Source organism: Gallus gallus, chromosome 4 (genome assembly GCF_016699485.2).
Source record: "Gallus gallus isolate bGalGal1 chromosome 4, bGalGal1.mat.broiler.GRCg7b, whole genome shotgun sequence".
Taxonomy (NCBI): domain Eukaryota; kingdom Metazoa; phylum Chordata; class Aves; order Galliformes; family Phasianidae; genus Gallus; species Gallus gallus.
In genome coordinates this window covers 37,462,869-37,489,842 of record NC_052535.1, presented here as the reverse complement: position 1 = coordinate 37,489,842, position 26,974 = coordinate 37,462,869, and the positions used below count along the sequence as shown (strand labels likewise).

General features: G+C 45.5%; 1 protein-coding gene across 5 annotated transcripts in view; it reads right to left on the bottom strand.

Moving 5' to 3' along the window:
- LEF1 (lymphoid enhancer binding factor 1) overlaps window positions 1-26,974 on the bottom strand; it is a 54,687-nt gene that overhangs the window by 14,135 nt on the left and 13,578 nt on the right. For 3 of the 5 annotated variants that reach the window (NM_205013.3, NM_001398058.1, NM_001398057.1), the window contains exons 4-8: window positions 14,733-14,865; window positions 11,695-11,785; window positions 7,718-7,840; window positions 6,751-6,913; window positions 3,339-3,446 (exon numbers count right to left, since the gene is read on the bottom strand). In NM_205013.3, the coding sequence (NP_990344.1) occupies window positions 3,339-3,446; window positions 6,751-6,913; window positions 7,718-7,840; window positions 11,695-11,785; window positions 14,733-14,865 (618 nt within the window). Of the gene's footprint in view, window positions 1-3,338; window positions 3,447-6,750; window positions 6,914-7,717; window positions 7,841-9,675; window positions 9,760-11,694; window positions 11,786-14,732; window positions 14,866-26,974 lie in introns of all 5 variants that reach the window. The other 2 variants (NM_001398056.1, NM_001398055.1) reach the window with 1 other exon arrangement.

The window sequence follows — 26,974 nt, the reverse complement described above, 5'->3', positions numbered from 1 at the left end:
ATACTTACGCTGTCATACATGGCAACAGCAGACAGGGTGCTGGAAATACCTAGGATTTGTCCCCAGGGTGCAAACCAGCCAACTACAACCATTCTGATAACGCCTGTAACTTAACAAAAGCCAAGTCCCGTATGGCCATGCCTGCACAGCGAGGAGTGTCCCACACAAATACCAGGCTGGTGTGCAGTGAGCAAGGGCAGGACAGGAATGGCTGCCAGGCAGCTGTCTGTCTTGGCCACCACGCTGGCACCAGTGTGTGAGCACAGCCATCGTGCCAACCCACACACAGAATCAGCCTTCCCTCACGCCCCCGGCTATCGAAAAGGCCAGAGTGCCTGGGTCGCATGGGCTGTCAGAGAACAAAGGATCAGCTCAGACCCACAATTTTAAACCTCAGTCACCCTGTATCACCCTAATTGCCACCTTGACAGTCTTCCATATGGCTCCTTCTTATTGCTCTGTATTCGCAATCTTCTCAATCACAGCTTTTTATTGAGGGAAAAAGGAAGAGGAGAGGAGAGGAGAGGAGAGGAGAGGAGAGGAGAGGAGAAGAGAGGAGAGGAGAGGAGAGGAGAGGAGAGGAGAGGAGAGGAGAGGAGAGGAGAGGAGAGGAGAGGAGAGGAGAGGAGAGGAGAGGAGAGGAGAGGAGAGGAGAGGAGAGGAGAGGAGAGGAGAGGGGAAGGAAAAGGGAAAAGGGAAAAGGGAAAAAGGCAGGAGAAAGGGTTGGGGAAGAGGAAGGGGAAAAGGAAGGGGAGAAAGGGGTAGGAGAAGGGAAGGGAATGGAAAGGGGAACAGGAAGGAGGAAAAGGAGAAGGAGGAAAAGGAAAAGGAAAAAGGGGGAAAAGGAAAGGGAAGAGAAAAAGAAAAAAAAAGAAAAAGAAAAAAAGAAAAAAGGAACAGAAACAAAAAAAGTATAAAGAAGAGAGGAAAAAAAAAGAATGGAAAAGAAAAGAAAGAAAAAACAAAGGAAGTCACATCCATGTATATTTTAAGAAAGCATTCAGGCTGCAAGAGAGGCTCTAGCAGATGAGCTCTGGCAAACCTTGCTGCAGATGCAGTGAGTGACTGTGTGGGACTGTGTGGGACTGTACCTTGCTGTCCCTCTAATGTCCTCCACACCAGAGGAGCTCCTGAGGCTGGCAGCTGGACTGGGCAACGCCCTATGAATGAGTTCCCAAACACAGGACTACAACAAGGGATCACAAAGCAGATTTGCAGGGCTCAGGGAAATTCAAAGCAACATGCTCTATCATGTAAACACACGGACAATGCTTTTTCACTATACTGCATACTGAAATGTCCTGACAGCTGATTTGAGATCCATCTACGATATCAGAATTGAAAGGACAAAGGAAAAGGCTGAGCTGAAAACTAATTGCCAGCATTCCCAAAATAAGTAGTTTGTGATACTTTGATGGACTACATTGGGTGTCAGTAATAAAAAACATTAAAAACCCAGATACTGACAACAAAAGTCATCCCCAAGTCACTTTTAACTCTGAAAGTACTGCAACAATCTCTCTGCTAAATCAATAGCGTCATTTTTGACTGCAAGGTGGCAAAAATGAAGGAAAAATATGATGACTTAGACCCGAAAAGGATTCAGTGATGAACTGTGATCAACTCTGATTGCCTTCTCACCACTGCTGCAACATGTGCCACCATTCCTGGAGAGGCAGAGAGGGCTGCGGGAGGAATGCTAGCAGGATTCTCCGATGTAATATACAGGACTGGAGGACGTCAGAGCTGAACTGCTACACAGGATATAAGTAGGAAGCACATCAAAGAGAGAATGCTTGTGTGCCATCTTATATACTCAAAATGTCTGTCAGTGCGTGTAGGAAACGGCAGGTCCACTGCTTGTACTGTATGGCAGTGAGTGCTGTGGCAAAATACACTGGATTCGGGAAGTCAATATGCCTGAGCATCACAGGACAGTCACTGTTCCCCAGGTAAATGTAAGCTACCAAAAGGTACCTTTCTGGCACTTTAAAGGCCAGCCACCACAGGGAATGCTGACAGCAAGTAAGCATGAACTGGCACCGCTGTGAGGTACTCCAATTTTCCAGCAAGTAATTTCAAGACAATTGAAGTCCCCTTGTTGCACATTTCAGAAAGGCCCTGTTTGTTCCCAGGTGCATTTCAAAACAGATCTGTTGACATGGTCTGGTTACTTGAAATAAACCCCACCTGCATAAGGTCATGACAGCTGATCTGCTAGGAAAGAAGACTATAAAACAGGCAGAAACAGGCTGCCAGTGCTTACAGCAGCATCTGTGCTTACAGAACTGAGCATGGATGTGAGCAAGACCAAGGCTTTTGCTTCACAGATGATCAAACAGCTTCTGTGTCAATACTTTCCATGCCAAAAATCTCCCTAAGAGAATCAGGCTTACAACAAAAACTTTGTTTAAGCTGAACAGTCATTGTGTTGCACTGGAAATGTCGGGTACTTCTGCAGTCTCTGTTAATGCTGTATTCAGGTGCCTCGAAATTTTTAACATCCGAAAGACATCACTGAAACAGAAAATGCTATTGTCCACCCAATACAGATGGGAAACTAAGCCAGACACAGCATGTACACTTCCCATCACAGTAGATGTCACAGTTGACAGGGGACAGAAAGGAGCTCAGATCTCAGGCTGGGGTCAGTCTCTCAGGACTGTGGCTTCTGAGCTACGTTATGTAATATACAACTCCACTGACTGCTCATAGAGAGAACAATTGTGTAGTTGTGCAGTGTGAGCCGTGCAGTGTGGCAGTAGGGCTTGTTTGATATTTAATTATAAAAAATGAGTAATTGTTAAAAAAAAAACCTTTGTTAAATTTCTTATCTTTTCCGAACTGTATAAAAGCAGAACCTACCATAAGGTTTATTTATACGAGTCTTCCAGGCTTTATTTCAGAGACAGACCATCCTGAATGACTTTCAACTAAAGTTCAGTGTGCAGCAACTCCCCTTGCTTTTGTTCTCCTGAAAGGGAGGTGCCCCTTTTTTTTAGCTCAGGTCTACAGAAGATTTTTGGATATCAAGTAATCACGTGACATTATGGAAAATTCACAGCTGTACTTCAGCTTTCAGACTTCACAGTTGATTGCCTGAGAAGAACTTGCTGTGTTAAATTTCCCCCTCAAAAATAGTGACCATCGTAAGATGCATCTCAACAACATCTCAGAATCTCTAGATGTCTGAAGTGCAAACAAATACCAGGTTTATGTTTGCTCACCATCCCTCCTATCAGAGCTTTGCACAAGTTACATGTCAAAAAAGAAAAAGGAAAAACACCTGTCAAGGGAAGGAAGTTACTTCGAAAAGAACCTTCAAGAAAGCAACTTACGTAGTTGTCTCTTGCAGACCAGCCTGGATAAAGCTGCATGTGTAGCTGCCTTTCTTTACGAGCTAGTTCATAATATTTTGCTTGTTCTTCACGAGAGAGAGCATGCCACTGCAAACCAAATAAACACAGCATTAGACCAGGAAATAACTCCTACCTAAGCAACAGATGACATAAGCAAGTATTTTTGTGACTTTGATTCAGTCCTTCTCCATTGCAAAAATGAAATTCATTAGCAGCTACAAGCACCCATGTTTATTAAACAACTTTCAGGCATTTGTCAACTCTGTAACTGCCAACTGCCTTGAGCAAGACAAAAATCACTTATGGAAACAGGGCTCACCGTATAATCCGCTCAAAGAACCATGTTCTCCCAACACGACACAGACACACACAAAGCAAAAAATATCCTAGTTCTTGACAAAACAGCAGGTTCGTGCTGCTTTTAAAGGGCACTGAGCTCCCCAGCACAGAAGGGTTTGCTGTCTTGCTTTGAAGCAGCTGCACGCAGGTCTTCATCGTCATGAAGGGCTCTCAGAGCACCAACAGGCTCCTGTTCCGAGATCAACCTCTACACATTGAGCTCCAAGGTACCCGCCTTCTGCTTTCTTGTGGTTGTAACAGAAGAAAATGGCAACTGCAAAAAGTTTCTAAGAAACAACCACCACAGAACTGTAGTCTTCCAAATGACGAGTTGACCTCTGTAGCCAAGAAAGGATAAATTTCCTGCTCTTTTTACCTAATTTGAAAAACAACAAACTAAACCGAAAACCTGCACAGTGCAAAAGGCACCATTTACACTGGTATCCAATCATTTTGTAGTTATTGAAACATCTATAATAGACCTGAGCCAAAAAGACAAATGGAGTTTTAGTTAGAATCAGGTTCACTGCTGCAGCTTTCAGTGTCTTGCTTGACTTTGACAACGTGCGCTGGGACAGAGAGGGATAGTGATGCAGGATGCATTATAAAAAGAAAGGTATTAAAAACACAGACGTGAAATCAGTGAGACACTCGCAATAATAATTTACAGAATCACGATTTTAGATCAAATCACATCTGATTTAAGACATCATTTTGTTACATGTCAGAAGATGTGAACTACAGGGCTGGTCTGCCTTGACTTGGCAAGTTCAATGTGTTACTGAGAGCAGAGCAGCTCAGCCTATTTGCAGCTCTCATATTCCACACATGCATTCCAAAACTGGAAGGTTCTGAGCATTTAAGGAATGAGGAGTGAGCATTTTTCACTTGTGTCTAAGCAGTCAATAGCAGGTAATGCAACAAAAGCCCAGTTACAACTGTGGAACAAATTCCACACAAGCAACTGAGGCAGCCAAATTTCAGCATGGAACAAGAAGGGTCAGACTGCCTCTGTGACAGGCGGAACATTTCTGGTTCAGTGTGAATGAAGTGAAAAACCTTAAGAAAATAAGATAAGGGGACAGCCTCTCTGTCTGCAGATATTATTTGATGGTACCAAGAGGACAGTCAGAGAACAGCTGCCTTACCAGAAACGTGAAGGTAAAAGGTCTAAGAATGGAAACTTAGTTTTCCACTCAGCACATTGTTGGAAGTTTTTACAGGTTATATGGAGTTTTTCTGTAGCTGCCTGGCCCATTCTTCTTCATTTTCTAGTGTCACTTGTTCCTAGATTTACAAAAATGCTCCTTGTATGGCAATGCTGCCAGTCTTTCATTTCTTGCTGGCTTCAGTGCCTACACTTAAAACCCTCTGAGCTGCTAAAGAGAAAAACTGGGATTCCAAAACATGCAGAGAAAGCTCTGGGTTAGAAGGCTTTTTCTTAGAAGTTGGCATTCTTCCATACTGCAGACCTGGAAGGTGCATAAAGCTGCCATTTCACTGAGAGTGTTTTATGCTTTGACCCTTGCTGGGTGTGAAGAAATGCTGAGCTAAGATCTAGAATCAGAGGCATAGGGGTGGGAAGGAGAGAAAGAAGCTTTCCTTGGTTAAACATGAAGATTTCCTATGTTGGACTTTCTGACTAATTGATGGCATCAGAGGGCCCAGCAGCATGCAAGGCGTCAGCTCCTGAGAACAGAGGCTCCTGTTCCAAAGCGGCACAGAGTACAGTGAACAAGGAATAGGATGACTGAAAACAAAACATTTGATAATAATTAATCTCCAAGCAATTAAATGGGATAAGATGTACATTTGTACCACAGAAAAGGAGAACCTGAAGTACTTTTATGGAAATTCCAAAGCAATGGAAAAAGCACTGAGCATAGCACTGAGGTTTGATTCAGTAGCAAAATGGAGATAAATAAGTCACTGCCATCATTCAAGCCAAGACATACTCAGCAACTAAAATGAATTACTGAGGGAATGAGAATGAAAACACAATCATAGGGACCTGAGTGCAAGAATGGAAGATATGAGCACTGAGATGTCATTGAAGAAGAAGCAACAAAAACATCAGAGAAAGAAGAACCAAAGGATAAGTAACAAGAGATTTCTGCATTGTTTGAGTGGGAAAAAAAGGCTTCAGAGGGCTAAAATTGTGTACTGACTTCTCACTTAAAAGCACGGGGTTTCCAGAGAGTTTTAGTGCCTCTTGATGCTGACGTAACAAGTAGTCAAAAAAAGGTGTTCACTGAGCAAGGGAATTTGAAGAATCCATACCTACTATTACGAATGTTGTCCCTTTTTAAACTTTTGGTACAATCAGTGCTAAAATGGGTGATTATCTATGCTGCATTCCCTTTGGAAGAACAATACTTACACTGAACATCAAGTTTGTAATTGTGGGCTGGCCTGCATTTTTTTTCAGCGCATGGATAGAAGAAAATATGCCTGCAATGCCACAAAAGCAAATGGCTCTCAGCAAGGCTAGTGAGAGACTCTGGGACATGTGCTAGGACCATCAGTATTCAGCTGGTGACTTCAGTCAACACCTGACAAGTCCCTGAGAAAGCTGAGGAAACCGGCTTTTGTAGAGCAGGTGTGGGACTGAATGACCTCCTCAGGTTCCCTCCCAGTCTCCATGCTTCTACAGCCAGACCTGCACCGCATTCATTTTTCACTTCTGTCTCTGTTGGCATTCAGCATTTATCTTTGAATGGGTCCCTCCTGATGGACGCCAGCCTAAAGGAGGACCTACAGGGTGATCTGAATGTTCCTTCCACATGTGGATGAGAGTATTTCCCATCTGAGGTGCTGACATGTGACACAAGTGGAACAGACACCAATTGGATGATGAGGCTAACTCCAAAGAAAAGGAAAAAAATCAAGACACTGCTTTTATTTTTAGTTGCCTGTTTTATCTTCTATAGCTAATTTGATAGTTGCACATTAGTTAGCACCTCAAGCAGAAAGCGAGCCATCACACTCACTAAAGGGAAACACACACAAATTAGCAGCACACGTGAGCGCACACACACCCTTCTGTACATACCCTTCTGCCAAGAATCTGGTTGATAGCTGCGCTTTCTTTCAGAGTACACTCTGCTACAACGTTCGCTCTCATTTCTTTCATGTACAACATGAAAGCATTCAGAGGTTTCTTAATATGAGGTCTTTTTGGCTCTTGTTCTTTCCTCTGTTCGTGCTGAGGCTTCCTAAAACGTGGTGGGGGAAGGGAGAAGGAGGGAAAAAAAGCATCTATTTACCTTCAGCCTAAAAAAAAACCCAAACCCCATGGAAATTTCCAATCAGTGGTTACAGTGGCAAATAACTGGTAAAAATCTGAATTTCAGTGGTCATGTCTCGCCCCCTTTCATGTCTTTTTAGAGAACTGACTGAATGTAAAACTCAGGGGGGATATCAAGCTGACATTCTCTAGCAAATAACATTTGATCTGTGAATCTGCTCCAAATTCATCACCTATCTCAATCCTCTTTTTGAATGGTTATGTCTGCTATCCTAGCAGGGCACTGCTTTATGCAGGAGGATAGCTCCTCACCCACTTCTTTCGGAGGCCTTCAAGTAGAAAGCAAAGATGCTGCTTTCTACTAGTAGATTTCGCAGTTAAAAATGTTCCCAGAAAAAGCTTGTGAATTCCTACTCAGGCACCATCCTCATGTAGACAGATCCACAATTATACTGCAATCAAAATGATTGCCACTGATAGCTTAGGAGTGCTATACTGGAATGACAAATGGCTTCGTTACTCTTCTAAAACAGTAGCCCACATCCCTCTTTTGGATGTTAGAATCACAGAATTGTTTGAGTTGGAAGGGACCCCTAAAGGTCATCTAGTACAACTCTCCTAGTTATAGGAGAAGAGTTAATATTCAGAGAGGTCATGTAAGGTGCTTGTTGCTATTTTTGTTGCTGTTTTGTTTTAACCGTGACTCTTCTTCAGATAGGGTAAGTTTTCCAGCATTTTTAGATAAAGGGCTAGCACAGAAAGGCAGACTCACACATGCATTAGCTCACTGTCGTTGTGCGGATGTTCTTGTTTTACTTGAGGTGTTACAATAGCTGGGTGAGGGATTCCAGTTGTGTGAGGGCCTGGAGGACCAGGAATCATGTGATGTGAAAACCTAGAAGAGAAAACAAAGGAAGGTCTGTAACCCTACTGAAGATAGGCATCAAACAAATATGACAGCGGTGGGATGCCCGGAGAATGCAAACACTACAGAATTTGCAATGGAAAGACAATTATTTAAGACTGCATGAAAAATATTTGGCTAAGATTTGTGCATTGTAGCCAGTTCATTCAAGGAAAAAAAAAAAAGTCACCATTTTGGTTTTAAAGAAGTTATTTCATTACCTTTCAGGCAAATAGTTTTAGCAATGCACACCAGAAACATTTAATGGTTGTACCGTTGCACTGACTAGCAATAAAAATACACATTTTTTAACCAAAAACTGTATTTTCACACCAAGATATAAACACTCGTAGAATATCCACCACCAGCCAATGCAAAAGAGGGTACTGCCATGCAGAAACAAATAAAAGAAGAAGTCTTTTCAAGAAGTATCTGATAGGTCTGTAAGGAATCTCTCGCTTTGCAAGGTACTTAAATTATAAGATTTTAGTATCACTTCACCTAAACTCACTGTCTGCTTCACAAACTAATATTGATGAAAAATTCCTACATTCTGGAAGAAGGAATTAAAAAAAAAAAGAGAGAGAGAGAGAAAGATTTGTGTCCTAAATTAACCTTCCTTCTACCTGTACAAGAAAAAAAACAGAAAACAAAACAACACCACTAACGCCATCATTCCACCCTGCTATCCCAGTTCCTCTTCAAGGATGGCTGAGACAGACCTCCAGGGTGCTGAGGACTGTAAGCCCAAGGGCAGACGAAAACCTACATGCTAGCCTTTGGATTGGTGGAACGCCCCAGTAACATCACAAGCAAGCTCATGCGCTAAAGCTTTGCTGAATGAGTGCTGGTTAAGGAATTGCATTCAGCCTCTCTTTTCTCTAGTCCCTTTGGTCTTTTCCTCCACTCCATCAAAATAAAGCAAACACTAAGTCCTGTAACCAAATCAGGCAATTTTATTACAGAGAAAGAGTGGCTTTTCTTCCCAATCACCTGGCGGGCGCATGCTTGTCATTCCACTGCAAAGAAATGAAGGGACAGCAAAAATCCAAAGGAACCCACACAGACAGAGGCAAGAGGACCTACCACTTATCAAGTGGCCTGTCTTACTTCCCCGTGCAAGAGGATGTGTCTTCTACAGGTCACACAAAAGAAACAAGAATGGTATATTGCAACCTTGTGTACACCAAGGACGGGATGCAGAAGCTGCCTTCAGAGCGCAAAAGCAGAGAAGAGGAGGTCTGGAGTGTGTCATGGCCAAGTCTCAGTTAGCATTGCTTGCTTGCGCTTAACATAAAGACACAGTGCCTGAGTCACACACCAGCACAAATACACTGTGTTGGCATACCCTGCCATTAATGGCTTTGGGCTATGAAATATCTATTTCTGAGCAAGTTTCTCTGTGGAGTGATACCTAAATGATTCAAGACTAATTACCAACAACTTTGAAAATAAAACTACAGAATGAGAACGACAATCCACCTGGTTTCATACTTGTATGAGTAAAACCAAAGTATGCATGTTATATGTTGCATCTAGAAAGGAACTAGTGACTCATTTCAGATGAAACAGATCAATTAATTGCTGACAATTTACTGGTGCTCCTAATTGTGATACTTCAGAAGCTGCCAAGAAAATGCTGAATGAAACCAGTGTGGGATCCAGGCAAACTGTTATATACACAAATATGTTAAATAAAAATGTACACATAAAGTTTTAGCTGACTGAAAAGCAAGCAAAGGCAGACCAAGATGCAAGCAGAAGAGCAACTTGCCCTCTAATGCCAGCAGTTACTCCCCAGTCAGTCATTCACCTCCTACACCTACCTGGACATGGAAGGGTCGACTGAGAGTGAGGATGGGTAGGGCTGCCTGAATCCACTCGAGATGGGATATACAGGCTGACCTTGCCTGAGGTCACAGAAGAAAGGAACCCATCAATCATACGGTACTCAGTAGTAACCCTAGAGTTGTAAGCACTTGATGGGAACTCAGGGTGAAACAAAAATAGGCAAAATTTTCCAGAGTTCTGCTGTGTTCCAGTGTTTATTAGCTTTGAATACTTAGGACTTTCTCCTTTGCTAATGTAAGATTCCCAGTCTAGGTCTCTACTGGAGAGGAAAGCAAAACAACCAACCTTCCACCTCCAAAACACATGTGCATGCCCCCTTGCACCTAGTTTTAGAAATACCGCAATCAGACTTGGTTAACTAGCTCTTACAAAAGAGACATTTTGTTCCAAATATTCCCAATGTAGTTCACGGCAAGAACACTAGAGTACAGATTACCAAGATAGAAAACTTTTTGAATAGTTTTGTAAGTCTGTGATACCTTAACACTTTCTTCATTTGTGCATTCTGTAGTGAGGAACAAGTGGCCAGTTCTTCTAAGAAACTATACTTGCGTATGACAAAAAGCCCAATATCAACACAAGTACACCCTGACTACTTAAAGTTCAGCCTTACCAAGTTCAGCCCCAGTACCTGAACCAGCCCAGCAAGATCACCACACACGTCAATCCTGTTCCAAGAGCTACTCACTGGTAGATCAGCTTTTCAGAAGCGGAGGGAGAAGAAGTGGATAGTGGCCTTTGTAGGGTTCAGGATATCAGTTTCACACTTGGACTAAATTACTGGAAATGAGCAGTGCTTAAAGGGTGGAGGAAGTCTCAGCAGCACTTCCACACATGAGGGAGCTGGAAGCCACGGTGCATAAGGGATGGCCAGGTATGTCCAACTGTCAATGAGCACCGCTGAGCACATTCCCAAACCTTGTAAAATCACAGCTTGTCTCTCTTCTTCTTTCTTATTCCAGTTAAGCCACTCCCCTCCCCTCCAGCCTCTGCATCATGAAACTATTCAAAAAAAATGATGGACCTCATCTGGAAAATGAATACCAGGAACTGCCTGCTGGTGGTGGAGGCGGTGAGTCAGCCTAGCAGCAATGAATGGGGAGTCAGATGCTTCCATATTTTAGTTTTGTATCTGATAACAATTTGCTCCAAAAAGGCATGTGGCACTTCCTGCACGATTTGCCAGCAACGCAGCACTTAACCATCTTATGGTCTCTACTTTCTCTGCCTGCTGTCATCTGGATTATGTTTTCCTCTCATGCACAGACACACGAAGAAAAATCTACGTCTCTCGTTGTGTGGGCATAGATTAGTCAAGATAAGGATTCTAAAGCACTGAAATTGTTGCTCTGTTTACTTATTCCCTGCTCTGAGAGAACTGAGGAGTGAGTATGTATCTACTCCAAGCAGACATGAAGCATCTTGCCAAATAGATTACATTCTGAAAGTACCATGTGTTTCCTCCAAAAGGAAAATGACACTCTGAATGGCACAGAAAGATCTTACGAGTGCTAATATTAGCAAGAAGAGCAAAGTCTCCTAATAACTGAGGCTTCTCTCCATACAGAAACTGTAAGAAGCAGCAGACTACAAAAGTTTGTTCTCCATTCTGGTGCAGTTTCAAGATTCCCCCCCACCACACGCACTTCAAAGTTCTCTCTTACCTCCCCTCCCTTCAGTAATTGCAATTTTGTTTATTAAAAATTTACATTTAATTCCTTGAGAACTGTTTTCTGCTATCTTTCCAAATGCCAAGAGCCACAAATCCGAGCCATAAGACTTCAAAGTGAAATCTACACACTTCAATTTCTGTACGTGTTCAAAAACCAGATTCAATTCATTTCAAAGATCAACATTTTTTGATCTTTTAAACTCAAATAACATAGTTATTTCTTACTGCAGCGACATTCTTATTTTTTAATGCTGCGACTGACTCAACACCAGCGGATGGTACAAACATGCACCTTGTCTGAAAAGAAGCTGAAAGATCTTACCAGCCAAGAGGTGGTGTTATCTGTCCAACCCCCCCTGGAGACAAGGGATAGAAGGTAGGGATATCAGGAGCTGGAGGATGCCTGGACATGCCTGTTAAAGAGTACAGAAGAATGAATGACTTTCACCTCAAAATACTGCAAATGCAAGTTACCATTCACAACTAACACAGCCACCGCTATGATGGAATACTTTCTGGGTGAGAAATAACCACTTTTTTGGTCGGAGTTAAAGGCCACTCATGCCACCTTTTAAATAATAAGTAAGTATTGCAATTCACATGGAAATACTGGGGGGGAAATAAGTGTAGCGGCACAATAAATGTCTGGGCTAAGGACCTGCATAAGTTCAGATTTCCTGTCAGGTGTGTTAGGCAAAACTGTCCTCTACATGGCTCTACCAAACCCAGCAGAATCCTGAGGAACTCCTCCAACAAACAGCACGAAGCAAGACAAACTAAAATAAAAATAAAGCATTGTCAGAGGCAGCACAGCAGAGCTATTAGATTAGGTAAATTGCTACTTGCACATTTTTGCTGGTTCCCTTATGGATTCACTGATTTTGGAAACTTGTTACCACAGAGGATCAGTGGTTAATTAAGAATCATTTTCAGGCCTGTAATGGTCACACTTGATATGATTCATTTGGCTTCCAATTGTCACTCCAGCTCCAACTAAGCTCTTCATCAAGTTGACTCCTGTGGGCTCCAAGGTCAATCTGTTTTGCATTGGTAGTATTTCATGGAAAAATAAAGGGTCCCATCTGAAACGTTCCATTAGCTCACATTCCCCAGAACACAGAGTCCTACAATTGTAAGAATCACCTCAAGATTAAAGCTAATCCTGGTCCCAGAAGGGCCTCTGGTCTCCATTCTTCACCTCAAACTCACACCCCCAGGAGACATGGAATTACAGTTGCAGAGGCCGCAAAGAACATCGGTTTATTTAAATATGTTTGGGGAAGAGGAGACTGAAGCAGAAGGAAGTGTTAAGTCGACTTCACATGTTAAATCAGCTGCTTTAAAAGGGTATTAAATATTTATGTAGTGACACTCCAAAGGCCCAAGATTGAGTGTGTGCTACCTTGAGACTTGGTTTTATAGATTGACACAACTGATTCCTTCCCACCCCACCCCATAGCTTGCATTTAAATCTTCTGAATTTAATTAAATGAATTGAGGAATATCTTTTGGAATTGTGTACAGGAAAGGACAGAAAATAACACTGACTGTTACTACAAACTGTGTCTTTTTTGGTGCCTCAAAAGCTAAGTTGCCAGGCTTAGGACCACAGCCTGAGGCTCAAATCTCTGGCCAGTTGTTTTTTCAGAGCTGTAAAACAGCTGGTGGCTGACAGGAGAGAACATTTTATGTATTCCAGGATTTTTAACAGCAAACACTCTTTCCGAGCAGTTAGAAAAGGGTGAAAAAGAAGACCAGCTCCCATCCTTGGTGACAGCTGATGCTCCTGAGGAGCAGTGGCACGACCTTGCCCCTACCCTATCAAGCTGCGTGTGAAGAGCTGGGCCGGTGTTCCTTCCCCAAAATGTACATTTCTGACCCATGGTGAGGACGTTGTGCTCTCTGGCCTAGCGCATAAAACTTCAGGCCTCTTATGGAGAAACACCAGCTACCTGATGCCTAGGAGGAAAATGTGAAGCAGCCCTACGGCCAGCACTATCTGAAGGCAGATTTGCTCTCAGGAGGGTTAAAAGCAATAAAGACAAAAGGGAAGAATGAATTGACTGCCTATGGAAAGGTGGTAGCCATGTGTCCATCCTGAGGTACCCATGGTGAGAGAGGCGATGCTAGGGGCAAGCCACTGTGGGACCCCCAGCATTGGGGCTGGGGCAGCAAGGCAGCATCTTGCTCCAGCCCCACACTGGGAGGCGAGGACAGAAACAATGGTCGGAGGCATTTGGCAGAGGACCTGAGGGAAAATATTCCCTCAGCAGCAACGGCATGGACCACTTCACTGCAGCTGCTGTGACATGCTGGTGGTGCTGGGATGGGAGCATGGGAAGACCACACACATCAAGACCATCGCAGCAAAAAAAAAAAAAAAGCAAAAGCCTCCAGCCTGCATTGTCCATCGGCATCTTTGCCAGATGCTAAGAGGAGGAATCAAGAGCCTGTTTGGAAATATCAGAGCTCCGTATGAGAGATGGGCTGAGCGGACAGAGAGCAAAACAAGGCAGAAAAGGAGGACAGGCAGTAAGCACAAAGGAGGATTCCTGGTTGGGTCTGCAGGAGATGAGGAGGAGAATGATGCCCCACCGTTCAATAAGCCAAAACCTCCTGTGCTCACAAGCTGCAGCTGTGGGGTGCAAATCCCATAGTCTAACACACACAGCACCCATGAGGCTTCAAGGAACGACCACCAGTGTCCTCCTTCTGGGCATTCACACGAAGAAGGAAGACAAATGAGGACATGAGGTCTCCATTTGCTTCATCTTCTCTGAAAAAAGAATTATACGTGCATCTGCAGTCTGGAGTAAAGGAAAATAACCACACAGCCACATGTCTGGTATTTTCTGGAGGGAGCCCATGTTATTATCAGCATAGCAAGGCCAACACAAAAACAAGGCATCCAGGGAAAGTCAGAACTAAAAAAGCCTCTCGTTGGGTGATGGTGGTTAGACTACAGTTATGCCAATTACTATATAGAAAAATTCAGAAAGCAAGAACATGAGAACATAAAACACAATTTTGATTTAAAAAAAAAGAAAAGGTTTTGATAACAGCAGAACTGAAGTGCTTTTCCCCAGTTTTTGGGACAGCGATGGATGACTGCTGTTTCTCTGTCTGCATGCTGCAAGCCTCAGGCACAACAGGGGGTGGTGAGGACTGGCTGCTGCTTATTGAGATTTTAAAAGGCTCTGACGAGTAAAACAAGCCAGAATTATCACATTAGGAAGAGCACGAAGATTTAAACGGCCAAGCTAAATACCAGCATCGCGGCAGAACGGAAAGAGGGCACGCATGGTGGGAGCCCTCTCTCTGAAACATGAAAAGCAAAGCCCCCCGGCAGCGTGGGCTCACCTTGCTTGGAGCTGACGTCAGAGGGGATGTGAGATGGGTGGGAGCCTGGGGAAAAGTGCTCATCGCTGTAGGTGATAAGGGGGGTGAGGGGGTGAACTGCGTGAGAAGGCTGTACCACTGGCACCTTGTTGGACTGCAAGAGAAGGGAAAACAGCGTTAGCGATGTGCAGCTTCCAAAATACAGTTTTTACATACTGGTATGACTGAAGCTAAAACGGGCTGGCAGTGGCATTTCTGGAGGAGCCATTTGGGAAGGAGACCGCCGACCACCCCGAGGACAGCCACGAAGCTTTGCCACCTCGCCCAGGGAGGGACCAAAGCGCTGAAAACACCCAGTGGGGCCCCAAAGTGGGTACTGCCAGGCAATGTTCCCACAAACCACGCTCATGAATCAAGCCCGCAAGGCAGCGGGGCTCCTCCATGCCAACGCAGTGCTTCTGCGGTAGTGCTGCATGAGACAAAAGTCGCTGTTCCCACAGCAGGATGAACCGCAGCGACGATCCCAGCACTGAGAGGCACTCCTCATTTCCATCCCGCCACCCTTCCCCTTGGCTAAAACAATTATGCCACAAACAGATTTTTAATAAAATAAAAAAGGAGGGACAAAAAAGAAAAAAAGCAATAGGCCTTCAGAGAAAACCACTGATAAATCTCAGCGAGGACAGCCTGTCAAGCACTGTGAATTAACAGAAGAAAAAAAAATCATTTAGGAACCGAATGAAATTAATTTTGAGTCTCACTATTCAAATCCTGGCACGAATAGACGTAGTGACAATGCTCCAACTCCACACCAAGGATTTCTCTGGACTTCTAAAACCAGGAGGGCTATTCAATGGACAGCTCAATTTATTGTTAAGGCCGGTAGGAGCAGACGAAGAAGGAGCAAATGGGAAGCAGTGCCGCATTTTCTGCTTTCCTTGTTTCCAGAGCACCACCTTAAGGAACTTGCATTAGCAGGCAGTATCTTCTTAATGTCTGACCTATCCCTCCAGTCATATAGCTCAGAATCTGGTGCCATGAATTTTTGCTAAATTATGCTATCCTTGCTCTCCTCTTAATTTTACGGTTTTCAACACAGATTTGCTTTCCTGTGGGAAAGAGATAAGAACCTGAGGATTTTAATTTAAGCTTTGGCCTTGTCTTATATTTTGCAAGATGGAGAGAGAAAGCGGCACTGGTAGGTGTTTTAAAGCCAACAAGCATTAGGTCCGTTTTTGAGACCAAATAATAAAAGCAATATGAATTCTCAATAATATGTTTGAGTTGAGTTGTAAAGGCGATAGCGCAGGCTGCTGTTCATCTTCCCAATCTGTATACATGCGACCAAAACAGACACCAACAAATCTCAGCTGATTTACAGATCAGGCCTTAGTCTTTAGCTGCGAGACTCCGTGGGCCTGCCCACCATTCAGCAATTACTTTATCAACAATAAACTGTACATTATGAATAAAGATCAAGGAACAGATGTATTTAGGTCACACACACAGCTGCTAATCAGCATTAATTTCTCAAATTTTAGTAATTAACATTTTGTATTATATTGGCTGTAATTGTCATGCATGCCCGTGGTATCAGGGTTTCTTGCTTTCAGCAGTCGCCTGTTTGTCCTTGCAGTAAGCCAATTTGGGCACCCCTTGCTCCTCAGCATCCAACAGATTCGGTTTTATTTTCTACTTCTCAGCACCTTATCCCCTAAGCCCGTGGCTGTGGTTTTCAACGGGTGAGGGAACTGTGAGAAGTGAGGAGAAAAGCAAACCGCTTGTCAGCGGGCTTAAAATTAACACAGAAAGGGGCTGCCTCTCCGTCAGCAGCATTTGGGGTCTGCAGAGCCAGAGCCTGCAAAATAAAATAAAACAATGATAACAACGGGAGCACTCTGGCCTGGGCCAGAAAGGCCCACTGACTTATTTTTAAAAGCCCCACGGACTCCACCAGTACTGATCTCATGCCTGCCCTTGCAAGCCAGCCCAAGCAGGTGATCTGCTTGCTGATGTCCACTCTTTCCTTGTTATTTTTCTCCAGGCTTTGCCACCCCAGAAGCTTTTCATGGCTGATTGTTATGGCCAAAATCCTACACTGGGCTCACATATGAGAAGGAGCTATTAGGTTTCTCCTGCCGAAATCCACCAAGCTGTGTTTTCTTTGTCAGCGGGCTTCCTCCTGCTCCCACAAGTAACCATACACCAAAACGTAATAATTCGGTGCACGCTGGTACCTAATGCAGCCTACAGAAACACTACAGAGAAGCTGAGGATGCAATCTGATGTCCAGAGGAGTCTGAGAAATCACACATCTATCCAAAAGGGGCCTAACACCAAAGGCCTTCACTCAGCTCCGGATGCAACCCTCCTCACATGCCCCAGAAAGGAAAGCAAGAATGTGCAGCCATGCTCAAGATCTGCAATTCTGGGAAATGAAACAAAACAAAACAAAACAATACAAGGTGTTCACATCTTGGAGGCTGAGAGCCTGTTGGTGTATGAATCCAAAGACCTTGTGTTACACACTGAGGCACCTTGCCACGGTTTTCTCTCATTTTTGAAATGCTTCTGAAGAAATGTGAGACTACCAGAAAAAAAAAAAAAGAAGAAAAAAAAGAAATAATTAAAAAAAACCCACCCACCTCCCCAAACATCTAGCTAAAAGCTGTAAGGTATCCTATATGCAACAAGTGTGCAAAAACTATAAAAAGCCTGAGCCAGCCACGGCAAAAATGCCTGCGGGTCAGCACTGGGCAGGCAGGCTGTAGCAGGGACCATTTGTTCCAGCTGGTGTGCAGAGGGAGATGAGAGAGCAGCCCTGCCAGCCCTGCAGAGCCACGCAGGCAGCCGCGCTGCTGGTGGTGGGGAACGTAGCCCACGTCCCATGTGGCCACTGTCGCACCTCACCGCTGCTCCCACCATCAGGTTGTCCCAGCAAAGGAGCGCTCCAGCCCCAGCCTGAAGGTAGAACAAAAGGCTGAAAGCAACACCCGAAACAGCTCTGCTCTTTCTTCTTCTTGTTTTTCTTTTAAACATTGATCTGCCTCTAAAAAGAGCCCAAGTGCCCCCAGCTCCTTACTTCTCCTCTGCTGTCAACAAGTTGCGTGTTGGGTACAGGAACTGGCAGATGGTCTTCTCAATTCAAGCAAAAATAGCCAAATTAAGACAAAACAAAACAAAAACAAAAAACCACCAAAAACAATACAAAGAAACAACGCAACAAAAATTCTTAAGGCAGGAGACGAGCAGATCCTCACAGCCAAATGTACACATTCCCTTTTCTTCCTGAAAAGGAGGACTTCAGGTTTTTGATAGCAAACATTAAATTGAGAGAAGAAAATGCAACAGCGGATAGCTCTGTCAAACACCCAACAGCAGAAAACGCAACCCTTTCCACTCCTGCTACAGCAGTACCAGAGGATCAATGACTTCCAGTGGGATTTGAGGATACCTTGGCCTGGAAAAAAAAACCAAGGAAAATCTGTGCCTTTCTTAGTCGATTTAATTTCTTCTTTCTAGAGCCTTGAAATCATTCTTAGACAGAAGGACTTATCAAACAGAGATGGCAGTTTCAGTTGCTGTCTCAAAATAGCGATAGCATTTTAATGGCTAAACTGACTCTGGGTTTATGCCTTTGATGACCAGCTGTTGCAATAGAAATGCAAGAGCAAGAAGAGCACAGTTTGGGAGCAGTGTGAAAACCAGGCCTGTGTGAGAAGATGTGCTGTCATGGACAGGCACTGGAGGTGGAAAGTGTTCTGGCCAGAATTTATTACTCATAGATGAAACAGATAATCAACGACAGCAATAACTGCAATTATAATTTGCCACCTTCCTGGGAGCTGGCATACAATCTCCTTGTGTGAACAACTCTGTAGAGGAGCAGCAAGCTTAATATAGAGAGGTAGGATTGTTCCCCTCATCCCCAAGCCACTTATTTACAGCAAATAGTTGTATGTATAAAGCCAGCCTCCTTCTAATCTCTTGACAGAAGAGACTGCTTTATGTTTAATTTTCAAAACCTCCTCCAAGTACAAGACACTGCAGCAGAGCAAATGAGAGAGCAGGTATGGAGGTAGCAGGTATGGAGGTAGCGATCTGCAGCCTTGCTTCCAACCTCACCTGAAAGCACTACTTGAATCACCCCCTTAGTAACAGAGGCTAAGCAATATTCTGATCTACAGAGACAAATAAAAGAGTCAGTCTTTTCTGTTTCCAGCTTGGCAGTAGGGGAGTATTTATGTTGCTGATCCTTCCTGTTTTGGGAACACGGAAGGTGATGGTCACAGTACTCAACCCAGTAAGGTGGCAAAGTGAAGCCACGCATCCCAGTGATGCTGGGCTCTTCTCTGGACTGGAGCTTGCACTGCTTAGAGCACAAGGCATCACACCTGGAAATGCAGGCAGTGTACAGGGATGCCCACAGACGAAGGGCAAACTGCTCTGCTTAAAGCAATGAAAACCCAAGTACAGCAGCCTAGGGAGCACTGCAAAGACAAGAGTGAACGGGATTTGATAAAACCTGGGATAAGCATCTATCTAGACGCATTATAATCAGTGACCTGATTCAGGTTAGTTGTGACATTGGTGTGAAAACTAATAGCTTCTCTACGTTCTTCTTCTTTTGGCAACTTTATTTTTTCATCCCTTTCCACCCTGGAAATCAATATAGCACAACTCTGACTGCTTTTTGCTGAAAAGTTGTAATGAACAGTTGAGTTCCCTCAAGACAGCTTTAAAAACATGGCTGTTGAATCTCTGACAGAAACATGCTTTATTTCAAGTGTTCATTAAGCACCGCCATTAAGTGAGTGATTAAAGCACACCCAGCATTAAAATAACTTGATTAGAAATCCCCTGCTATCTCAGTTTTCTTCTCTCTCGCGACTCCTTAATTTGTTTGTTCTTGCCTGCTCTGGAAAGCTGTAGGGAGACCCGAGGTGCTGCAGCACCGCACGGGGAGCCGGGCAGTGCTTCCCAGCCTGCTCAGGGAGAGGACAAGCCTGCTGCTATTTGTAGGCTGCCAGTGCACATGTGTACAGATAATGCCTAGCGTCGCACGGCCCATTAGTTTCAGAAATACTCACTAACAACTGATAGGGCATGAAATCACCAGCAAAGCCACAGACTCGCTTGGAAAGCTTTTGCTGTTAAAACATTTTGTGATGTTTGATTTCATTCTCCAACGCAGCAACGAGGTCTCTCTGATGGTCACTGGTTCCCAGCAAATGCTGCACAACTTCACAGGGCAGTGCTCATTCTGAGCTCCCATTCCCACATGATGGTCCTTTAACTCTGTCCACCCTGCATGATTCCTCTTTTTCCTGATGTACACAGGTGCAAAGAGACCCACATCAAACATGCATTAATTTGTAGCAGCAAATCACATGCTCGGCAGCAGCAAGCATACCTCTTCCACTAAATATGCCATAGATAAATGGGACTGCCAAAAAGGCATTTTTTCCCATCATTTTCCACAGCCCTCTCCATCCTCTGTTGGTCAAGGTGAACACAAGCACTGTGATGTTTCCACAGAGCTGACACCATGCTCTTGCACAAGCTTTGGTCCAATGCTCAACACAGGCAGTCCTCTGCATCTTCCAGGACCCAAACTGAGCTTGGAAACCTTTTAAACAAATGAGACATCACCAATTGGATGAATACGTGAACTTGGTGTGCCAGTGAGTGGCCAGAGGGCACACCCTGAGGGCTGGTGTTCCTGCTGGGGCCACAATCTGTGTCACAGAATGAGGCGACTCTTCCTCACTGGTCTCTTTGCATCCCACAGGATGCAGGCCAAGGCTCCTGGTGTGAGCCCACAAAAAGCCCCGACCAGTGCTCCTGTGACTGACCAGGCAATGCCTTTCAGTATGACACATGCAGTGGATGAAAAGTGCTCAAAATAAGACCGCTCCCAAGTACATGTTTACAGCAAGTCCGTATCGCGGCCTACTCAATGTCACGTGCCATAATGGAGACCAAGAAGGCTGAAAACAGCCAACTTTTCTTTGAGTGGGGATTTTTTAAGAAGAGATGCTCTTGCCTCATGAAGGCAAGCACAAGGACTCAAAGAGATGTGGAACCACCCGGCACACTTGTATGTGTCCAAGAGCTGCCTCACTGCACCTGAGTTTGCAGCAGAAAGGCTGACTGGAAAGTACCTGCCTACCTCCAGCACAGCAGAGACCGAGCTGGACTGCCCACACTACCCAGTGTGACCGACACTTGTGGAAGCACTCCCACTTCCTTTGCCTTGTAAAAAATAGGGAATCCAAGAAAACAAGATGGAAATGGATGTGAAAATGGAGGAGTGGAGACTCTGACTACTCACAATGATGTTTCAGCTAGTCCTTGCGCTGGGCAAGCTTCCTACCCACACGGGCAAATTTTTGCTGTGGCCGACACTGCCTGACACCAAAGGTCCAGGAAGGGCCGTCCATACACTGTCAAGCAGTGAGGAGCCCCTGCCACTGGATTTTATGGAGTTAAGGGCCTGGGGGCAGGCTGTATGCGGTTGGATTAACAGAGGGTCACCCAGCATATAGCGGGGTACAAAGCAAGCACTGGAGGGGTCATTTTCTAAACTTTAAGGCTCCCAGGCGCTGCTGACCCTGCATACCAACTGGAAAAAAGTTTTCAAGTAACTTCTCTGAGTCCAGCTAAACCGTATTAACAGATTTATCCAATAACATGCAAATTCAGGTTTTAATGAAAAGTCTTAAGTCACAGCTCTAAGTGATTTGGACTTTTCTGCTAATGGCATCTGCTAATGACCAAAGATTTAATGCATCAAGTCTTAGCATACATCAGCGCAAACAATATAACCATTTAGTGGAGGTAAAAAGTCATCTCATTAGACATCCATCACTGGATGTGGGCAAGATGGTCCAAAGGCTTAAAATAAAATATTCATTTTTAAACTAAGAAAAAAAAAATCCCTAAAAACGTACAAATGATTAGGCCAAAAGTAGCAGTCTGCTAAAGCTTCACTAGGATTGAAAATTCAAACAGCAACATATATCTGGAGGTAAAACGCATTTGCAAGTACTTAATTTCTGCAGCACTGTTCCACAGAAGGCAAAACCAATTTTAACAGGAATTAAAGCAATAGGGCCCTCCAGAAACAGGATGTCCCTGAGACAGGTTATTTGAACCATCAGTAGAAGGTCATAACAGAAATTATTTCTCTGTCATATTGTGAAAGATGACCTCAGTACAAACAGAAGTGCTCAAAAACTACCAGCTGAATTTTCTGGATCAGTCCCATGAGGGATTGTAACACCAGGGAGACACAACACTGTGAGTAGCTAGAAGTGCAACGATCACAGTATACAGCTCAGCATGAGCAGAGAACGAGTGGGGTGAAGCACGAGTGTAAAGAAGCAGAGCTTCAAACACTTTGAATGTGCACACACTTCGTACAGTCCAGGCATGGATGCTTAGCTGTGGGTACCAGAACCAGGAACACCATGAGGAGCCAACCAAGCAGGCTTCAAGGGATGTTCCTGTGTCAGCTATGGGGCTGTCAGCCTCCAAGAGCTGCCAAAACACAGTCATTTGACCCAAATGTGGGTCCTCCAGACCCAAAATGTCTCTCCCACTGATGGCAGGGCTGGATCTCCTCCAACTTTGCTTTGGCCTCTGTGCTCACCCCTGGGAAGGTGCCAGAGGGCTTAAAATTTGCTGCTGGTATGCACAATGCACATGACGCCTTTTAAATCCTGCATGGGATATTCCTGCCTGCTGTTAGACTTGATTTTTTTTTTTTTTAATTCAAGAGCTGCCCTTTAAAATTTAAAGTCATTCTTAAAAGAAAAAACAACACCCAACCCACAGCCCGAGCTTTGTGCAGCAGGCACCTACATCCTCATAAAAAGCCTGTGCTGCACTTTATAACACGGGTAAAAGTCTAAACATCGTAAAAGAGAGCCTGAATTGCCAGACTGCCCAAGCCCCCCGTAAATCACCCCTCCAGATGGTCCTACGGCTGCTCACAGCACCCTGCCTGTGGCGAGGGGTCGTCCCGCAGTCACGCCTCAAACCTGTGAACCTCCAACACCACGCAAGGGTTATGTGTTATTTTGCTCAAGAGGCACTTCTGAAGTTTACCGCTGCCCCATTATTAGGGACAGTTTGATTTTCCTTGCAAGTTACACTCCCCTGCACCTCAAAGCGTGGCAGAGGAAGAGGGTGACAACTGTGCTCCTGTGGGCTAACAGGCCAGTCGAGCACTGGGAGAGCAACACCCTCTCGCTGGAAGGTGCCATGGATGATTTTTCAGGCGTAGGATATTTCAATTCACCGTTTGTATCACTCTGTGTGATACAGAAGGAGCCGACACTGTGAGACAAGCAGCTTCTTTGGTGTGGCACGGAGATGCGTCTTTTTCTCAGCCCCGAGCTCCCTTGCGTTAAGGTGGAGGAAGGAAACTCTGTCTCCTTCACAGAACAAAATCATAAAAAAAAAACAAAAACAAAAGAAAAAAAACCACTCTCCTCTTCAGAAAACCCAGGCCAGGTGTTGGGTGCTCTCACCATCAAGCTGAAGCAGGGCTGGCTAATCTGTAGGCTGGCTCGTTAGTGAGATAAAGGATTTCAGGAGGTGTTGTGGGCTGGGGGAGTGCTGGTTGAGTGTGGCTCCTGCAGGAATGCCTGACCTTTCCTGGGGCTTTGATCATGCTGGCTCGTGGCGTGAGATAACGAGCCCTCTGCAGAATCCGGAGGTAATAAAAAAAGCAGCTTTGAGGCCTTGTGTTTTGGCAGTGAAATGCTTACCTGTGCTGCCAGCACGCTGCCTGATCCCCCTGCCCTGCTAGGGGGTATGCTATGCTCCTAGAGGAATTTGGGCGAGGGGCTTCAGCTCTCACCTGGTTCCTCCCAGTTGAAGAGGGCAGTGGTGTGCCGCTCTTACTGAGGCCACGCACATGGAGATTCAAAAATGAGCACAGCCCCGGAAGCATTAGTATGCAATTAAGCCCCAGGTAGGATAATAGGAAGATAAACTGTATCTGAAACAAACAATATGGTAAAACAAAGGACTGATCTGAAAGGGCTAAGTCATTTTTTTCATCAGTTCTTCTCTGAACACCTAACCTGTACCTAAAGGATTGTTTTTGCTGAGGTTTTTGTTTGTTTGTGTTGTTTTTCTCAGGGCAGGCAACCTGAACAGGCCAGTGTACCACTGGGTCAACAAAGCATGAAACGCTTGGGCTCAATGTGCTGAATTGGTGGGTGCTAATTAGTTCAGTCTTAAATACGTTCCCCTAATGAGCGTGTATAAGCACTGTATGAGCCTGCATTGGGCTGCTCACCTGGAGAAGTTCTCCTGACCCTCCAGGGCTGCTGCTCTCCTATGGGGCAGCTGTGCTGCATGCAGGGCTGGTGCTGCATTGGCTCTGCAGTGCTCCTTAGCTGCAAACTGACTGGAGTGAAACCCAACAAAACTTGGGTAAGTTACCCCCGTGGAGGGGGGAGGGGTGGAGGCGGAAAGCAGCGTACTAAATGATCTTGTCTTCCTTGTAGGAGTTAGCTATGTAGATTTCAGATGCAAATTTTACTTTAGGGCAGGCTTTATGGTATTAGGAGTCTCTTCTTTAGCCTTCTGAAATTTCATATGTATACATGCTAGAGTTCTCTCATCTCCGTTAATTGGGTTTTGTGGAATTTTGAGGCCTGGGGGCCAGAGGGAGGGCTGCTGATTAAAGCACGCCGTGCAGAAGTGGATGCAGTGGTGTTGCACAATAGCAGGAGCAGCTCTGTTCCCCCAAGCCATCTTCTGGTGTGCGCCTGGCAGGCTGGAGGAGCTCCTGTTTGCACACTCAGAAGTGCCTTGGCAGAAGGAGGGGTGCTGTGCCTTCCAGTCTCTCAGCCCTGCTTTTCCAGTTGTACATATCTGTTCTAGGGAATTTGAGGTGGGTCTGCAGCTGTCTGTTTATTGCATGAAGTCATCGTCCTGGCCACCAATCTGACTGTGGTCACAAAGAGGGGCAGGGGGAGCCTGTGTGCTGACCTACCCACCATTCCTTCTCCACCATTAAGGAGGAACAAAAGGGTGCTGAGTCTCCCCTTGCCTCCTCTCGCATCCATGCCTGTTGGGATTTCTTAGCCTGCAGTTCCCAAATCAGTGGGATGATGGGTGTGTGTCTGTGTTTCCCCACAGCAGGGCACAGAAAGCTCTCTGCCTCGCTCCCAGCTGCATCTCCCCAGCACCACGCACACACGAGGCTCCAGCCCAAAAGCTCGCTTGCTGCAGCTAAATACAGATATTCACACACCCATTATAAATGCAGTCTAGTTTCATTTTGAACCCACAGGAGGGTGTGGAGGGAGAAGACATCAAAGCATGAACACAGGCTACCCTGGCATTCTGGGCGTGCAATTTTATCTTCCCCTCATTTCCCTCCTCTCCAAAACAGCTGCTGCAACTATCACGATGCTTGCCCTCCGGCCGGCATGCTGGATAACTGGCTTCCAAGGCAGTCATTAATCTCCCCCCATTACCCAGCTGGCATGGGGTTTCACTGAGAGAGAGCTGCCTGCATGCCCTCCCAGAGGCAGCTCCCGGAGCAAAGCCATCCCCAAGATGGACACACCGGAGCAACACTCAGGGAAGCAGGGATGTCACGAAGCACCATCAGAGGATCTCGGATATGTGGGATGAATGCAACCTGCATGTCGGCAACTGCGGAAGAAAGAAGCAGTGTGCATCTCCAGGGGAAGACGGCTGGGATCAGAGCTAAGTTTAGAGAGTGACTTATTGCACAGCAATAGCAGCAGAGAGCAGCCCCGACGTATGCAAGCTATGCAAGCAAAAGGGAGATGCACGTAAACCTTCAGCAAGAAAATACACCTCAGCAGTGTTGTGCTTTCATCCAACCATTGGGTTTTGACCCATCTGGGGTGACAGGGCTGAAAGTGCATCCAGAGGTACGTACTTAACTGAGTGCAAGCAGGAGCTGCTGCTCCAGCGAAGCTTGGGTGAAATGAAAACAAAGCAGGCTGAGAAAGCAACAATGCACCGCTGCAAGATACTGAAGGAGACAAAGTAACCAGAGGCGTGCTTTGTGCCCTTCCCACCTGAAATGCAGCCATCTCCCTGCCTCCCACTGCTGCGTGGGAAGGCTTGAGCACCTACATCGAAACGCAAATGACTTTTTCAGAGTGCTTCCTTGGTGTGTCGATGCGATGATGCACACCGAGCCTGTCATATCCTCTCAGTTACAGTGTTGATTTGCCACTTTTTTGCACAAGAGCCTTGTGTATACCTACACTAACCTGCATTTGATCTGGTGGTAGGACCATAGGTTCTCCCAAGGCGAGGAAAAACACAGACAAGTTTTTGATCTTCCTTAAAGCACTGCTTATCTCAGTTTTCTGTTTGTTTTCTGTTTTTTCGAGTGCAGGGTAGCGTCTGATGTGCATGCCACCCACCACAGCTTATCTCGGCAGCAAAGCAACCATTGCAAACCAAAATAGCAGCGCCTTCCCCTGCGCCTGCCCTTATGAGCAGCGACAGGCGTGTTTTGGTATCGCAGACCCCAGGGTGCTAAGCACCAGTCTCGCACCTGCACACTTGCTGAGCAAGGAGGGGTCCTTCATTAAGGCCAGCGGATTACAGGCAGGATGGATCAGGCAACCCTTCCCTGAGGATCCCCTGGAGGCATCGTCCCCCCTCAGCCCGAGCAAGCCTCCAAAAATGTACTGCTAGAACATCTGCAGAATAAGCGTCTACAGCAAGAGCTAAAAGCAATGCCTAGCCTGGAAAGCGAGTCTAAACCATGGTGTATCAGCACGGAGCACTGATGTGCACTCCTGGGGACGAGCAGCCCCTGCTCCAGACCAGCCCTGCAGCTGCCCGCAGCTCCCCAGCTTCCCAAAGGGAGGACTCTGGCAAGGCCGTGAGAAAACATGACCTTCACCATCCCCAAGCACTGCTGGGGCCACCAGCTGCCGGTCCCTTCCTTGCTATCTGCAGGCACTTTCCGGCTCACAAGCCGACACGCGAAGGGTAGCCACAACGACCCTGCCGAGTCCCAGGGTGAGGGAGGGAAGTGGTTTGAGAGGGGTTTGCTGGAGGCTGTGCACCCGACCAGCCCTCAACCACACGTTTAGCCTTGTCCCGATGGCTGTGTCATTGGCGGGCAGAGGACTCCAGCTGGCTACTTTCCCATGAGCTTTTGAAGGGGGGCAAAATGGAAAAGAAGCTTTGAGAAGGCAGAGGAAGGAACTCTTGGTTAGCTGGGGAGGAGGCAGCCATCAGCT